We start from the raw sequence: 17,789 nt of genomic DNA on the forward strand, positions 1-17,789 counted from the left end.
TATGTGTAATCTGCGGAATTATGACTCAAACCTGATGAGTCATTAACTTTGATCAGCACAACACAGTTAGAGCAACCAGTTGTCATGTTGACCAGAATTGAAAAGTGAAAAAAAAAAAAAAAGAGCACACGGCCAACCAATAAATATACGCATCGCAGGAAACCATTTCCATCACTATGTTTAGCTAATCCTCAGAATTAACACCTCATTCACTCAGAGGAATGTAATATGTGGAAAAGCAAGTTGCTACCATGTGCACTGCAGTGGAAGTCAAATATTCATGAACTGAAAGGCATTAGATTAACTGTGAAGACTGCCGACTAAAGCTCTGCACAATAAAATATCTGGCAGCCGAACCTGGCCACCTACATCAACTCTTCACCTTCTTCCCTGAATCACTGGAGGTCTTAACTGAGCACAGTGTCTCCGACATGCCAATACTGAAAGAAACTGCTGATGAACACACCAGACGCCAGTACATCCAAGTGAAAGCTCAAGCTGAGCTGTGATGTGAAGGCACACTCTCTCTCAGATGAACCACCGTGGCTGGGGGTGGAATATTCCTGGTGTGAATCACACTTGTCAAAAGCTCTCGCTGGTGGCCTACACACCGGTGGGAACTTTCCACAGCTATCGTCAGTGATGCGGTCGTATGTTGACTCTGCCCTATGTGTCACGCACCGCACTGACAGGTCGGCACCTACCTGGACACATGCCCACTGAATTTAATAGGAAAGGAATGCAACAGCAAGCCTCTCCCTGGACTGAATAGAGCGAAATAACATTCTGAGCATTCTCAAATCACACGCATTTGTTCAGATGTAGCTGCAGTCGCTAGGGAGATAAGAAAATAATATCAAACAAATGATGTCAAACAGGGTGTTGGTTAATGAGTTTCTGTACCGTCATATATATATATATATATATATATATATATATATCTATATATATATATTTAGTGTATTGATAAAAGTAAATGTGTCATCAAAGTAATTATACATTTAGCCATTCCTGTACTTTCTCTGGGTTACTCCCTTTACAGTTTTAAGGGTGCACGCTCCCGTAGAGTTTCATGCTCGTATCCTCTGCAGTATAAAAAAGACAATTTCTAAGATTACCAATCATCCCTTTTACCAATTTGCTGTAGCTCTGCTACAGTGGGCTGGATTGTGTCCACTGGGATGTACGCTTTGTAACAAGACAAGGACACTGTGGTGGCAGCTTCACTTATCTCCCCCTCTGCACCATCATCATCATCTGGAGATCATGTTACTGCTGTTCACACTGAACAGGCTCCACACTCTGCTGCTCTAATCAGAGCAGTTCACCACATCCTCTGCCTTCACAATCGGGCCCTCCTCACGAAAGACACACCAACTGCCACTTTGTTCGTCACTGGCACGCTCTTAAAATACACTGTTGCACCTCAGTGCGTTCAGAAGCCTGTTAGACACTGTGTGAGAAACATCCTCTGGCCCCGAAAAACGTGTCGTTCCTACAGACTTTGATGCAACATGAAAGAATGAACAGTCAAATATCGTGCGATGCCTCATCAGCTAAAACTGAAAACCACAGATTAAAAAAAACACTGTCATCATTTCAGATTTAACAGATTATATTAACTTCCTGCCTAACTGTCAACATGGTCATCACAGAGGAAAGCTGCCTGTTATAGGCCTTGATCTAAAAAGGGAAAAAAAACACAACATGGTCCTTGCTTCGGTTAAATCCTCAATGCAGTTGTAAAACAAACAAATTCTTTCCCCGAGTTAGAAGGTAACCAGTTTTCCCTGTTTTCTTGAAAAGCCACCACTTTGCTCGATCTAAAATTACAGTGGTCTGTTTTTTGGTTCCTGGATGGCTTTAGGACTATCCTATCGGAGTAACAGCACCATTTTCTTCCCCAAAAAAAAAAAAAGCAAAGCCGAAAGGAAGCTAACTATAAAGTGAGAGGAGGGGTTAGGTAGAGCATGCATCATAACGGGGAAGGTACACAAAACAGCAGTTGGTGGGGTTTTGGAAAAATGAGGTTTCATTGGGAATGTTCTGGAGTATACATGAACTACAAGCGCTTTCCCACCTGCTCAACTCGCAAGCAAGGTCCATTTGTTTCTTCTTGAGTGAGTGAACTGGAGTAACAGTCACATCTAGACACTTAAGGAAAGAGAGTACAGTGTTTAACTTGAACTACAGTGGACCTGACTAATTCAGAGCCATCAGAGGGCCACTTTAGGAGAGAGAAGATAGCTGGTTCACCAGTTCAACATAAATACGGACTTTAAAAAGAATCCTGAGGTTGCACAAAGTCACAGGGACTGCTTGATGTGCAAAGAAAATAACCTTCCCTGCTCTCCTGAACACAGAGGCATCAACAGGGTGGAAAGTCTCCAGAACAAGGTGGAAACCTGCCACTGTGTGTGGGCCTAAGATTCCCCCCTCAGTGAGACTGACTTTTACTTTCCACATATATCACGCATAGTTAGCCAAAAAAAAAAGCTCACAGGCGAATGATGCACACCTTAAGTGCGCATACTTGGCACCAGTCATAATTTAGCAATGCTTCACTGCATGCTCCGAGGCTCCCACACATTTGATGAAGATATACGAGTCTATCGGGCTTAATGACTTCAACAAACCTATAATAAATCACAATACCTGCCATGAAACAACATATCACATTAGTTAAACGGAAATGTGCCATTAAAAACACCAAAAAAAGTGGGAAAGGGACACTCGTTTTGCTCCCCCAACAAATAAGCGTTTAACCCACTTGAGTTTTGATTAATTAATCAAATCCAGCTTTTGATTTATTTACCCAAGAGGCTGTTGAGAAACCTAATAACGCCATGTTTACTTACCAAGGTGAGTGCAGGGATTTCAGGTGCCTTCTTCTCCACCTGTTGAATCTCGGCGCGCTCCTCGACAACACGCTGAGCACACACCCAGCAGACTGCACTGGTCCCAGTTCAACTCTGCCTGAAACAACAACCGCGTCCAAAATGCGAGCAAAAAAAAGCAGAAAGCAGCTTCTTTTTTTTTTTTTTCAAGCAGCGGAGCGGAGATGAAGCGCTGTTAGTCCCTTGTCTTCGTCTCTCTTCTGGCGTCTCAGATGTTAAGGTGGTGGCACATAAGAACACCACCTGTGGCTGCGCGCGCAATGGAATCAGTGCGTCGAGCTCGGAGTGCCATGTGCTGTTACCAAAATAAAAGGTTTGACAGAGACAGCGAAACTGGGCGTGTCGCTTCAGAGAGGAGGGTGCGGCAGTGATAATTGAGCCATTTATCCTGAAAACACTCCAGGGCTGCGTTTTGTGTCTGCGCGCGCCACCTTCTGACGGCGCGGGGCAGAGCAGCATGCGCTCCAACCAGAGACACGTCAGAGCCACGTCAATCAAACCAGTGACGTACTATTGACTACGTAGTTCACCTTTCTGTCCTTCTGGCTTGTTAATTATAAAGGGCGTAGGTAGGTCGCTGACTAGATGGTTAGACTTAATAACTGATCTATATCAAATAAATATAGCAGGTTTTCTTTTTTTTTATTAAATTTGTATCTTTACTAAAGATATTTTGTATTTTATATGTTCTTAAACTCACTATATAATCTCACATTCTTGTCAAAGGGAAAGTAGCCCCACTTAAAATCAACATAAGAATTTCACAATGAAAGACATTTATTAAATCTAAGCTTCATGAAAGAGATTTCATGAAGCTTTCATGAAGCTTAGAAGCTTTTCCACCTTCTAAGCTTCTAAGCTTTCATGAAGCTTAGAAGCTTAGATTTCATGAAGCTTAGAAGCTTCATGAAATCTCAGCTTCATGAAGCTTACATATATTATGTATATATACATATATGTATATATATATATATGTACATGTTTATGTATGTATATGAAATCTAAGAAATATCTAATAAATGTGAATATGTACATACAGTATATACAGTATATATACCCACAAATATTTTTTACGGTGTGACACTGTCAGACCATCCATACATATAAGTGTGATCAACACTGTAGTGCCCTTGTTTTTATGTAGAGAAGAAGAATACTGTCATTGAATTTATTTAGATTTGATTGTGAAGCTATACTGAAGCTGTGACTGACATTCTCTCAGTCGTCCCTGCTGGTCAGCTTCATACTTGCCTTATGTGTTTGTTGAATTACCATATATGACAAGCATTTGACAAAATAAACACAAGCTACTTTCAGTATCACTCTGTAATGTTTAATGAAAATTTTACGTACCATACATATGAGATACATTGTTTTATAAGCAAATATATATTATACTTTAAATTTGATAAAAGGTTACAGTCTGTACAATCATGAATAGTCATATAAAATTGCGAAATGACCTCATAATAAGGATGTCTAATGACGTCACACTTGTCAAAGGTTGCACTGGTACAAACATAAGTGATTTTGGAAATACGGTCGAAGGGAGAATGTTAACCCTGTAAGCAGAACACATTATGAAAGCAGTTGTAGTAGAAAGAAAATTAGCTGGGAATGTTAAATGGATCATTTAAAAAAGAAATATCATGAAAGGTCAAATTTGGCACATATTTCAAATACTTCAAAAGATCATTCAACCATTTGCTTTAGAGGAAATGTCCATTTTTAACTTTAAAGTTATTCAACGCAGCCGAGCTACAATTTACAGAGGGTTGACATTTAATTTCAGAGCAAAGCAACTTCTCTTACAACACATTACATGATCTATCTCATTACTTTAACATTTGGCATTCCACTCCATGGCTTGAGAGAGATCCAAAAAAGCCAAATATTCTTTAATGAATAACTTGCTTGTGAAAACAGTACACGCATTAATTATATTTGCTCTTCTGCATAGCCTCGTGAAAGGCTGTAAACTTCTCTTGACATGTCCGAGCCCTTACTGTGCTTTACTTTAAGCGCAATTGTTCGTGTGGTTTCCTCAAACTTGCCCACGGTATTTTCAGAGATCTGAAAGAAAATCTGGGTAAGATATTTGAAGGAAACATTAGTCAATCAAAATGCCTGAAAAATGTGCCATCCTAATTCGTTAATTGTCAGCAGTGTGTTGTGATGGCACTGTGGTGACACAAAAGCTGAATGCAGCATCATACTGTATCAGGGCCTCAGAAGGAACCGCACTGTTCACTGAGATGGAATGCAAATTTCCTGCAGCTGCAAATAGTTGTGGAACAAAAAAGTCCATTCTTTGCATCTGAAACAGTATCATCAGCATTCATTCTTTCCTCTCAAATGGGGTGTGAAAACACTCTCCAAGACTCAGTGGACACACACACACACACACACACACATGCACTCATGCAGGGAGGTGAGGTGAAACCATTCATTGTCACTGCCTTCACCTCTGTCCTGGAAAACAGAGTGAACATGCAGGTCTGACTAGGTTTGGGAGTGTGATGGGTGTAACGGGATGAAGAAATGCTGGAGTGCCAAAGAGCGATCTGTTGGAGAGAGCTGAGTGACTGGTTGGTTGGGCTCTTATGAGTCCAGGTGGATGTGGGCAAGCAGGAAGTGAGGAGGTCAAAGAGGTGCCACGTAATTCCCAGGAAAAGTCCCAAAAGCACGGGTCCGTTCTGACGTACCTACAAAGAACAGAGCAGGTGCCATGGTCACACAACAGAAACAAACAAATGTATGCATTTATTCTCAAACTGAAAAAAAATGCAGTTTAATTTAAGTTTATTGAGCCAATTACATCTGCAATGTTCCATGATGTCCACTAGAGGGAGGACTTGTTTTAATATTGGTCACAATGAAACTAAAATAACTACATTTAAATCAAGGTTAACTTGTTTGCCGCTGCCTTTTAATAAATAATTCGTTATACTGCATTGTAACTTTTATTGTTGTGTTTTATACCCGTCTTCTTTTTATTTTCTATTCTCTTGGCTCTTAAATAACTGTTTTAATTGTACTTTTATGATAAGCTTTGTCTTTTGGTCTTTCATGTAAAATGTCATGATTTTTTTAAAATACTACAGACTATAGACTATAAAATCCCAATCTTTTACTTCATGGAAAATCTTGATTGATTCCCTGTTGAGGAATCCGAATATGCTCCATCACAGATTTAACAATAAAAAAAAAAAATGCTGTTCATCCTACAGGAAGGTGACAAATTAAAGGCTAAAATGATGCAGATGCTTCTTACAGGACACACAGGCCTCCTGAATGGTTTGATGACAATTAAAAATATGTCAATCACGGCTTTTGACAACAACATCACATGTCGGAGATTTTGGAGCGACTTGTTAGTCAGTTCCCTTCAATAACACCAGACAAGGGATTATATTTTAGGAGATCGATGTTCCATCTCTCCAGCAGAAGCGTTAAAGCTGTTCTGGAGGCTCGCGGTGGCATAAAATTCGAGACAAATGTTTTTTTTCTCCTCTTCAATTTGTCACCCATCTTAACATATCCTGCTTCACTGTGCTGTTTCCATGGGAATTATATTGAGGGAGTGGTTTATTTAGTAAATTATTTAGAAATGAATCACTTTATTCCTTACCTACAAACCAGCCATCATCACATTTCTCCATCACTCTTACAATGTCTCCTTCTCTGAGCTCCAACTCATCTGAATTTTGTGGTTTGTAGTTGTAAACAGCTTTATATCTAAAATAGAGATCAACGGAAAAAATGAAAAAAACAAATGTTGTATGCCACAAATTCACCAAAGCTGCAACAATGTGGACAAATAAAAATGTGGAGACGTACGGTCTGCGTTGCCCCACTGTTGAATCAGGGTTGTTTGACACTTGTGTTTGTGGCAGGGAGTTACCGCGTGGATTAAATCCAGCAGCCTGGTTTGGGATCGCCCCCTGGAAAAAATAAAAACCTCACATCAGGCATTATGAAATAAGGAATGATAATCAGCAGTCCTATGAACATAAACAGTGACACCACGAGTGTGGGCATGCAGTGACTTTCTCGGGCAGTGCAGTGCAAGCAGACCTGTGAGGGGTCAGTGTATCTGGGAGACGTGTTCGCTGTGGAAGCTCCAGCTCTGTGTACAGACGATGACGACTGAGTGGAAGGCGAAACAGCTCCAGCCACGGAGCTATGGTCAGCAGAGTGTGTGCCAATCCAGTGGCTGTTCTGGTTGGTGAGCGAAGCATTTTTGGAGGGCCACCGATTGGCCGTCTCTTTGAATACAGGTGACTGGGTGGGGGAGCGCGACTGTGAAGCTGGGCTACCATAAGGTACAGGGGAAGATGGCTTCAGTGGGGAGTGCTCAGGGTTGGGGCTGAGGGAAGAGGGGGTGAAGGGAAACAATGGTGACCGCGGGCAGGGTGAGTGGAGCGGACGCCCTGGACTCTGAGGTGCAGGGGAGCCAGGAGACAGGGGGCCCAGTGAGGAGTCATCAGTAGAGAATTTGGTGCGGGGCATCTTGTTGACCTGGACGTAACTGGCCGGGAAGATGCCGCTCCGGTTGGTCCCTGAGATCCTCCCCTCTAACCACTTATCGTCAACACGCCTCGTTATATTGATCGTCTCACCCTGAGGAAAATAAGAGAATTTAGAAAAGTTAGACATCACACAGACAACAACACTTTATCTAATGAAATTGAAATACTTAAGTGTTCGTATATTTCCTATGCGGCTCTAAAATGCCAGCAATATGCAAACCTTGTAACTGCGGCCCAGTGCAACAACAAGTCATTTTGTCATGTTTCTCATGCAGATTAAACAAACAACATATACTATCTTGATCATTGAGCTTTAGGCTGGTTGTTAGAGAGACAGCTGTTTTCCTATGTTTCCAGTCTTTATGCTAAGCTAAGCTAACCAGCTGCTGGTAGCTTCCCATTTAACATAGAGACATTGGGAGTAGTATGAATCTTCCCATCTAACTCGGACAAAATATCAAAATGTCTTTAAGTGCCAATACGATTTTCAAATTCATTGTATTATAAATTCATGTGTTTCAATACAAATGTGAAGACAAAGCACCTTCATCTCTGTTACCGCAGCACTGCAATACTCACTTTCCGAAAAGAAAGTTCAACAGGGAGGTCAGCATTGAAGTGAAACAGAGCCACAGCTTCCCCGTAATCCAACACCTGTAGAGTGGGGGACTTAATAGGCGTTGGCTTCTCTGTGGGAAGCAGAATCTATGGAAGACGAGGGAAAGAGTTTTAAGGTATAGTAATCACAGGGTTTAGATAACCAGCGCAAAGCAACAGTGCAGAGAAACAGCATCAAATGAGACTCATGAAGAAATTCACCTCCACATAAGTCGTGGGGAAAATGCCAGCTCTTCCGTGATGCTCTCCTTCAAACCAGTTGGCATCAACCATCCTGTGGATGTAAACAATGTCGCCTTTCTGCAGCATGAGCTCCCTAAATAAAGGAATAAGAATAATGAGTCGAACAGTTCAATTTGTTCAAAATGAATTGATTGTTTGAAATGTGCATCATGAAGAGAATTTAGACTCCAGATTTGACAGCTTTAAATCTGATAGTGCTGTAACAGAGATGTGAATGACTAAGGAAACGGCCGATCTACTCACTTGGGTGACTGAGCCTGGAAATTGAACTTGACTCGCGCTGCTTTCATCTGGTAAAACAAACAAAACATACAGCGTTTAAGAAAGATTGGCACAGATGCATGAACAACTCAGAATGAACCAATATGCCACTTAAACCCACGTAACAAAATGGATTTTTTTAACATCTTCAAGCCTTTAAGGTAACAAGAAAATCCAATAAACATACCCTCTTCTCTTCTTTCTTTGGTGTGAGCTCCATGGTGTCATTTGCAGGGGAAAGACGTTCTACTGTGGAAGTAAAGTAACAGTGGAATGAGTGGAGTCTAAAACATGCACTCTTTTGTTCAGCAAATGTTGTTTTTGGATGCGTTGCTATGAAAAAGCAATCCCTGCCTTTAACAGCTACGTAAATTCAAAACGGATCTTGGAAATGATTTAGGCTGGCTCCATTCTGGACTAATTTCCAGGAAACACAATAGGATAAAGCTAATCTTTAATCAGGTCTTCCGAGTTCCACTTCCTATTTGTGTGGGCTTCCTCTCCACCCATCTACGGCACCTTCTAATTCTGTAGGAAAAAACTGCAAAAGCTTTCCGTGTTCACATCGGCTTCATCTAAAATGCGAAATACCAGAGCAGAAGACAACAGCGGCAATGAAAGAGAATCATGGGATGTTCAATTAGATTACTGAAAGCCAACATCAAATATATGCTGCTTGATTAAATGAGTGGCGCGCACACTGAAAGTGCACATGTCTTTTGTTGGATTCAAGGAAGAGCAGAACATGATCAACTTATGCAGAGAGAAAGACAATAAATACTATAAACTTCTTAAAGCAGTATCAATGCTATGGCAGAGACGGTGAGAAAATCACAGTGAGAAACCGTGTTGCACAGCCAAAAGAGAAGAAACTCCATGTTTACCATATGTGGGAGCAGAAGTCAGTGATGTGCCAACAGAGTGATGGACAGGCTGCCTTGCTGCTGGTGAATTGCTGAAAAAGTGAAGAAAATGCAAGATTTTATGTTTATATTACTGTTACTGTGGATCTAAATCAAGGGAGAGGCTTTCTAATGATATCAAGGTACAGTCAAACACACACATATTGAAATACACACAGCTCAATTGTGTTGGGGGACAGTGTTTGTTTGTGTGTGTGTGTGTGTGTGTGTGTGTGTGTGTGTGTGTGTGTGTGTGTGTGTGTGTGTGGGTGTGGCATATTCCTACAGATTCACTGTACAACACATCGGGTTGCAGCTGCTGGTTTTTGTACACTGGACAGAGATGAGACAAATACTCAGACAGCTAGAAGGCCATGCAGATGATACTGTGTGACTCATGTTGTCATCCTTGAATTGAAACTCTGGTTTAGATCTTTCCAGCCCTGAAAACTCGATGAGAATCATGAGTCTAGTTGTTCATGGGTTAAGAATTAATCCAAAACCCGAAGCTTGCTGCCTGGCCTCCTCTGAATTCATTTACATATTTCCAGACAGTTTTGTTTTGTATTCCAGTACCAGTAAAAAACTGACAATTTCTTGCTGCTGTTTGGTTTAATTTCACATGTTCTTAGCAACAGGCTCTTTAGAAAGAAAGGCCCCCTTATCCCACCGAGCCAGAAAAGGTCAAACCATGAACTCAATTTAGCAAACAACAGCGAGAATCCTGCAGGAGAGCATTACGCACATGGTGAGAAATGTGGAATGCTGCCTGCTGTTTGAAGCAACAAATACTGTACTTAAACTTGTTAAACTTCAACAGCTTCTTAACAGAATCCAGCGCAGAGAGTCGCCTGATCAACTAACAAAACAGATACCCTGCAAAGTATTAATGGTCGTGCTGTCCAATCACAGTGCTGGCTTTCTTAAAACAGCAGGAAGCAATGGCCAGTTACTCCCACTTGATGAAGCAATGTCAAAGTGGATTAAGAGGCTGGGTGTTGGGCTCAGAGGAGGTCTGTTATGTGGTGATTGTCCCAAGCCTTTCCATTAGCCTCTCCGGCATGTGCCTCTATTATACAACTATTATTATACAAAAATAACACCACTATATCATTTATATTTAGTTAACATTAAAACTGCTTTCTTGACATATATCTCGCTGAACTCCACTTGTACACTTGTTAGTGAACAGACTGCAGAAATCAGGAAAGCCACAGCTTTGTACAAAAAGAAGTAAAAGGCAAAACATGCCAAGAAACACATGGTAGTCAGTATTGAAAGCTCTGAATATAATTTAAAAAGTCTTATTGGTATGTGTTAGAACAACTATACACGGTGAGTACAATCTACAGTATATTTATGTGAAATTGACCATTGCCATTTAATACAGCATATAGGTACAAGTTATGATGTTAAAAAACATGTTTAGTGGTTTCTATTGTAAAATAAAAAGGCATCTCAGATGATACAAATGAATAAAAGTTTTGAATAATTCGTAACAATCATATTCCACATTGCTTTCTTAAGCAACTGACCTGTATGTAGTCCCAGTCTTTGGAGCAGTTACCGGCTCCCCACCTCTGGCCTCCTGAAAGCAGAGTGAACATTAAACACAGCTTGCTCCCCTGCAGCCTACTGCACTACCTCACAGCTCAGAGGAAATCTCACAACAACTCAAACAAAGTAGAGGTGCTGACCACTCCCAAAGGAGCAAGAAATCCCCTGGGTCCTATCCTCCTCGGCCTAAAAACAACACCATTCATGATCCGCCTGAGCTGCCAGTGACTTCAGTCAAAACACAACCTATGAAGCAAACTGAATCACAGAAGAATCAGGAATCAGCTCGAGAATCAAAAACCTTTTCGGGTCGCATTAAAGTTGCTTGGGTGATTGCAAAGGGAAGGTCTTAACAACATGATCAAAAAATATGATTGAAAGGAAATTTATAGCAAAAGTAAAAAATGTTGGCAGCCAAATTTGCATTTGGGTGGGGGGCAACTTGCAGGCAGACGATTAACATAGCAGATCAATCCAAGAGCAAGACAGGCAGGCGATTCCAGGGCTGTCATCCAGGTCAGAGAGGGAAAACAGCAGACGTGGCTAGCAAGCAGTGAGGGTCTCACTGAGACTCACAGCATTCATTGAGAGTGGAGGAGTAAAGGTGAGGGTGGGTGAGGATTCTGCTAGGTTGGGGGGGGGGGATGCTTTAGCAGAGAGAGACAGGAGGGGGGCTCAGTACCTCACCCCGGCCTCGATGCTGCTTCTTCTGGGAAAGTCTCCTCTCCAGGCCCTGGATCTCCGAGTCCAGCTCAGCCTCAAACCGACTTAGCTCAGAGACCAGACTGGCCTGAGCCCGAGCAATGATGGAGTTGGAATGGCAAAATTAAAACACTAATACAGTGTACTAAAACAATGTTTGGAGCTAATGGTGTCCCTTTATAATGATTTCTAAGACGGAACCTCGATAGAGTGAATACAGCAATTGAGATTCTGTGAAAGCAGCTCACCTCAATTGACGAGGACTTTGATGTGTCAGGTTGTTTCTTCGGAGATACATGAACCTAAGAACAGAAAAAGAAAGTGACAACACTGAACAGAAGTTTCACCACCTAGCCGTTTAATTAAGACTCTAAAATATCGTGAAAAACGTACATTTATAAAGTAAAACAAGTTTTAAAAATGCAGGAAGGCAGGCTGGATGTCAAGATGCCAGCAGAGGTGTAAAGAAACACCAATATATTTCTTTCACATTATAATAAACTTGATTTTTCACGACCTAGCCGATACCACTTTCACCCTCTCTTTACAAAGACTTAACACCAAGAGAGCAGCTGATTCTATCAAACATTACTTTAAAAGGTTCTGCTGGCGAGAACCACGGACCCTCGTCTCCAATTTCAGTTTTCTTTTTGTAAAACCCTTGGCTGAATGTGCCCCTGTGAACGCCAACGCCTTCCCATCAGCTGGGAGTCATCCTCACTACAATCACAGACTGTAATGTCAATGCGAAGCAGCACAACATCACCTGATATGGTCTGAGCGCTGGTTTTCTAAATGCTGTCCAGGGGATAGAACGTATGCCGCTGTCATGAAGAGGAAATTAAATAAGTCTCCATGCTGTGAGCCATTATACACCACAAGAGGTTAACGCCATAATTCGGATCACAAGACACCTCAGCTCCCGTGGGGGAGTGGAAACAAAGAATCCTTTTCTTCACAAGCGCAGACACAGGGCACAACATGCACCAGATCTGGGACATTATTGCAAAAAAACTTGAGACACCGCTCTGTAACTCACCAGGAGTGTTTAAACACAGTGACACATACAATCGGCTGCACACTCCTGGGCAGTGCAGAATACACAAGGCAATAAATAACAACCCCAGAGATAAATGAATATGAGTCAGAGTGTCACCAGTTGGTAAATCACAGACTTTCAGCCCAATACCTGAAACTTAGATCATGTCTTTTCTTGTCTGAAATGCTGAATGAACGAATGTTGGATCCTCTGAATAAAAGAAGAAGTGAGCATATCTGGTGGTAAGCAGCAACTGTGAAATGACCACACTCACAAGTTACCTCGCGTGAGAAGATGAAATGTGAGGATTATTGGCTATAATCCTTAAAGAAAAGGAGCCCATCCTCAAACCTATTCTTGATCCTCAACACTAAGAAAACAGTGCAAGACCACACAAAGAATGCCAGTGGTTAGAGACAACAACAATGCTGGATAAAGCTAGCGGTTAAAGAATCATGCAGAAACATTTTTTATTTCTGCTAGAGTGATGTCACAGCCTATTTTTAAACTATGGCTTGTGTGTGCGGTTGTTACCTGACTTTGGATTTCTGAGTTGCTGCTCTTCCCAGGCTCAAAATCGAATATGCTCCTCGGTTTAGGGTGCTGCTTTCCCGGGTCTGACAGCTTATCTACATCCTCGCTCCTGAAACATAACACCCCGACACACACACACACACACACACACACACACACACACACACACACACACACACACACACACACACACACACACACACACACACACACACACACACACACACACACACACACACACACACCATGGCAGCTAAGTCATGGCTTCATTGTAAGTGCCTGTAACAACAAATCCAAACTTGTCTGTCCCACACGTTTTCCCTCCACTGCTCTTGGCCTTTTTGGTTGGTATTCATATAAGACGCCATCTGCAGTGCTTATCTGTTGTGAGGAATCACTTCATATTGGCTTCAATAGCCTACTAGTACTTTGTATTCTGATGTTTTTTTAAAACATCAGCATACTGGTAGATGTCCTCTCTTGCTAAACATTTAAAACACTGTATATCAGAAGGTGAATTTGCACATGGATTTATGTAATTTCCTGTCTCTTTAAACATTTTCGAGAAAGGGAAACTTTGCATTCTATCAAACTTAGCTGTCTGGTCTAATCTTTACCTATGTGATACTGTCTTATCTGCGCTTATCTGTAAGTTACTATTTTAAACCAAACTGCGATATAGAAGAAGCCAACAGTGGAGCTTAGTAGTATCACATTTTGGAGAAACAGCTTATTCGCTTTCTTGCCGAAAGTTAGATGAAAAGATCAATACGACTCTCAAATGTGTATGTTATGCTAGCCAGGAGATGGCTAGTTTAGCTTAGCACAAAGTATGGAAACGGAGGGAAACATCTAGCCTGGCTCTAACAAAAAACACCAACCAGCACATCCCAAATTTGCATTTTATATCTAATCAGTTTAACCCTTTTTCATCACTGTGAGGTTGCCAGAGGATACTCCAAGAAGTAACTCTGCAAAGGAAGGCTCGCTATTTCAATCTTTTACAATCCTTGTGCTAAACTATGCTAATTGGCTGCTGGCCATAACTACATATTTAAGCATGTTTAGAGTACAGAGGCGAGAGTGGTAACAATCTTCTCATCTGTCTCTCTGCGAGAAAGCAAGTAAGTCTATATCCTAAAGCATCGTATGACATCCTGTGCCCCATGACCCCGAAGCAGTTACATCAAACCAGTGTAAACTCACCAGTCTGGTAGAGCTCCATGAGATGTCAGTCTGAAGAGATTCTTGTCTGCTTCATTACTTTCTTCAGTGTTGGCAGCTAACTGGAGGCCTGCAGATCAGTGGATCAGTGCAGATCAGTCTTAAATACTGATTATGTAATTGGACATGATAACAATGTGGACTTTGGTGGATTCACTTACGTTCGGCTGACCACTGCTCCGAATCCTCCACATCAAGTTCTGGTAAACGACAGCAGAGAGACTTTTAGACTGACAACACTGGACAACACCAGTTTATATAGATTAATCAACCAAAATATTATTCTTATCGACACTCTTATGAGTATTTTAGATCCTTTACTTAAGTAAAATGAAAATGTTCATAGTGTAAAAGTTCTCTGATACAATTAAATCAAACATTAAAGCTCACTCCCCCCTCACATCCTCATACTGGACTTCATTACACAATTCAAAACTGCTCTTAAAACCCATCACGTTGACGACAACATCTTATTTTCATTGATTTCAACTCATTGTTGAGCTGTGCTTTGTTGCTTGTTATGTGCGTAATGTTGACTTTATTAATGTCTTATTACTTGTGCTTGTTGTTTATTGCATTTTATTAAACATGTAATGTGATGTGGCATGAAAGGCGATTATTATCGTTAATAATACTCATATTATTATCAAATGGAGAAATCCACCTCAGTGCAGCGATGTTGACGTTAACCGCACAACTAACACGGAATGTGCTTATTTTACGCAACACGTAACAAATGAACAGCTAGATTTAGGAGGGGCTGAGATAAGAAGCTGGATTATTGTCAGAGCTAATAAGCAGAGATGACATAAGACCTTCGGGCTCTTTCATCATGTCTTGTTTTGCCTCTGCAATAATCTGGTTTGCTGGATCACGTCTGTAGTACCTGACACTGGCAGAGAGGAATTCACTCTGGTATTGTGTTTGTGAGAAGAAGAGGAGGAGCGTCCTTACCCTCTGGCTTCTTGTGAATCTGTCTGAACATGCTCTTGTACCAGTCTCTGGGCTTGTTTACACTCTGGTATAAGAAAAGAGGTAAGGGTGCAGAGGTTAAACAAATCTGGTGAATTAGACTCAGACAAATACAGCACCATTGGATTTAGCAGGAACTAAAATGTTGAGAAGGAAAAATAGGTAAATTAATATCATGTAAAGCTAGTTGATCAAACAGTACATTCTGTGTCTTTGTCTTACTGATCTAGAGGCAATAGGCATCCCAGTTTCATCCACTGGACCGATTCCTGAGAACTTGATAAGCCTCTCCTCCCTGGTGGGAGTCCAGCTGCGTGGCAAAGTGGTAGAGCCCTGGACACCGTTGGACATTCCACCTGGGTTACAATCACAACTTTAAGATTTCAGAAATCATGTTGTTTCCCGTTATTTATTGTTTTCAGCTAAATTCAGGTGAAGTATACGGCCATTGATCTGGTTTTAAACACCACATCACATGAAACCAGTCCAAAGTATCGTGTAACACATCAACTGACATTTCAACTGCATTCATCTTTCACTCTTCGACTGTTTTCATCATTTTACTCCACAAATAACATTTCCGCTTCCTTCAGTGGTTGCTTGTCAACTCATATTTCAGCTGCATTCATGTCTTTCTCTTTGAACAACATTTCTAACTCCTTTCAAGGCAGCACATTCATTTCAACTGATGCTACAATTTCTCAGGCGTTACATTTAAATTAACACCTTTGAATTGTATTCAGCGCTGACACTTCAACATCTTTCAACACTTACATTTAACTGCTATTTCAACTTCATTCAGTATTTGAATTTTGACTGCTACTTCATCTACAACTTTAAACTAAACAGGTTCATTTCAGCAGTGAGCACACATAATGTTTCATCAGTTAATTTAGACTCACATAAATGTTTATTTCCTGAAAACTTAAGATATTCAGCACTTGTGTTATGCATTTATTTAAAAATAATAAAAAAAATAACCATACCATGCAACTGTGAGGGACCATAGTACGATCCAAAGCTGAGAGTTGTTGGTCCACTTCCATTCACGTCTGACACCTTTAGAAGGGCAGAATTATATCCGTATATTAGTAATACAACCACTCAGTGTCATGTAACTGACAAGTGGTTTCAAAACATGCTGTGATGCATCATTTTTCCACAGGGAGGAGCTCTTGTTCACTGAATTCCATGCTCTCAACCTCGGCATTGTTATTAACACAGCCTCCGGGAAACTACATGTGCATACCTTGCCCTCTCCAAATGTCAATCCTGCAGAACCAAAAGGGTTCAGAGGAGGCGTAGGGAGTCCGGGGGAGATGACCACCTCATGGGTCAGCTCTGGAGAAGTTAGGATCTGCTGACCTGATGAAACTCCAGGCTCCCCGGAGAAGATAACCGGGGACCCGTTTAGACCGCCAGCCACTTCTGCACATTGCTAAACATAGAGGAAATGAAACATGTTGATGAACAGAAACAATGCGTGAACTTTGCTCCTGTATTGTCCTCTCCTGTTGGCCCTGGGTAAACACTGCTCTCTACGGGATGTCATGTGAATTTATTAGCGGCCCAGCTATTCTCTAGAGAATAACTGGCCTCAGTGGGGGAGCCTCTGATGAAAAGGCCCCTAATTTATTTAAAGCAGGACCAGTGGGAAGTGGTGTTCCACCCACTTCATCATCTCTTGTGCCACAATTGCAGAAAGGCCTCATTCAAGGTGCAGAGTGGGGGCACTGAAACAGGAGAGGACCATTATGAGCCCATTAACTCTCTATTCACCAGGCCTCCCTATTCTCCAGCCAAGGGGTGGAGCCGGGGCCACGGAGGTTGGGAAGGGGCCGTTGATGTAATTTTCAAAGTCCAGCAGGGCTAGCACTGGTCTTGCGGTCTCCATAGAGATCTTTTTACTACCATCGTCCATGATGGCTAGTCCAGCTCTTCTAGCGGATCGCTATGTATTTGAATCAGGTGCTTTGGTTCTCCCTGCGTGGTTGACGGGGGTCATGTCCCTTGTGGTAACGGTAGAACAGGTCTGTGCACCAAAGGCATGATGTGGTGAAACTCGTCTGATTCATGGATTTTGTGGGTTTAATGTGCTTGTTCAAGACAATGGCATTTGTTAAACTGTTGTAAAAGTCAACACTTTGCATAATTTTGAAAAAAACGTCTTTACCTGAGACTGCATGTGATCTGTTATGGTCCTTGTGTGACAGATGTGAAATTCTTGTACCTGCAAAGACACGCAAAATGCAAACAGTTAGACAATAGTACGCATGTATTTTCCAGAGGGGTTGCAATATTTGCATCA

At 41.5% G+C, this 17,789-nt stretch overlaps 1 protein-coding gene across 1 annotated transcript; it reads right to left on the minus strand.

The window, feature by feature from the left end:
• Positions 1–4,217: 4,217 nt before the first annotated feature.
• sorbs3 (sorbin and SH3 domain containing 3) lies at positions 4,218–17,402 on the minus strand. The gene is made up of 20 exons (XM_076104979.1): positions 17,261–17,402; positions 16,731–16,909; positions 16,468–16,540; positions 15,704–15,837; positions 15,464–15,527; positions 14,671–14,709; positions 14,492–14,579; positions 13,286–13,394; positions 11,961–12,014; positions 11,693–11,800; positions 10,989–11,041; positions 9,436–9,506; positions 8,739–8,800; positions 8,534–8,580; positions 8,249–8,363; positions 8,009–8,134; positions 6,975–7,520; positions 6,738–6,841; positions 6,529–6,635; positions 4,218–5,602 (listed from the first exon to the last, which is right to left on the minus strand). Exons 1-20 carry the CDS (start codon positions 17,400–17,402, stop codon positions 5,541–5,543), a joined length of 2,283 nt encoding a protein of 760 aa, XP_075961094.1. The 3' UTR covers positions 4,218–5,540.
• Positions 17,403–17,789: the final 387 nt, after the last annotated feature.

This window comes from Anarhichas minor, unplaced genomic scaffold (genome assembly GCF_050575085.1).
Source record: "Anarhichas minor isolate MPS153535 unplaced genomic scaffold, ASM5057508v1 ptg000030l, whole genome shotgun sequence".
Lineage (NCBI taxonomy): Eukaryota > Metazoa > Chordata > Actinopteri > Perciformes > Anarhichadidae > Anarhichas > Anarhichas minor.

What these genes read in the sequence shown, in the direction of transcription:
- sorbs3 (XM_076104979.1), bottom strand. Translation starts at nt 17,402, where the DNA reads ATGGACGATGGTAGTAAAAAGATCTCTATGGAGACCGCAAGACCAGTG. An exon ending in TGCCTATTGCCTCTAGATCA is followed by an intron (nt 15,528 to 15,703) that starts GTAAGACAAAGA and finishes TTCTTATACCAG; the next exon opens with AGTGTAAACAAGCCCAGAGA. An exon ending in CATGGAGCTCTACCAGACTG is followed by an intron (nt 13,395 to 14,491) that starts GTGAGTTTACAC and finishes GTTATGTTTCAG; the next exon opens with GAGCGAGGATGTAGATAAGC.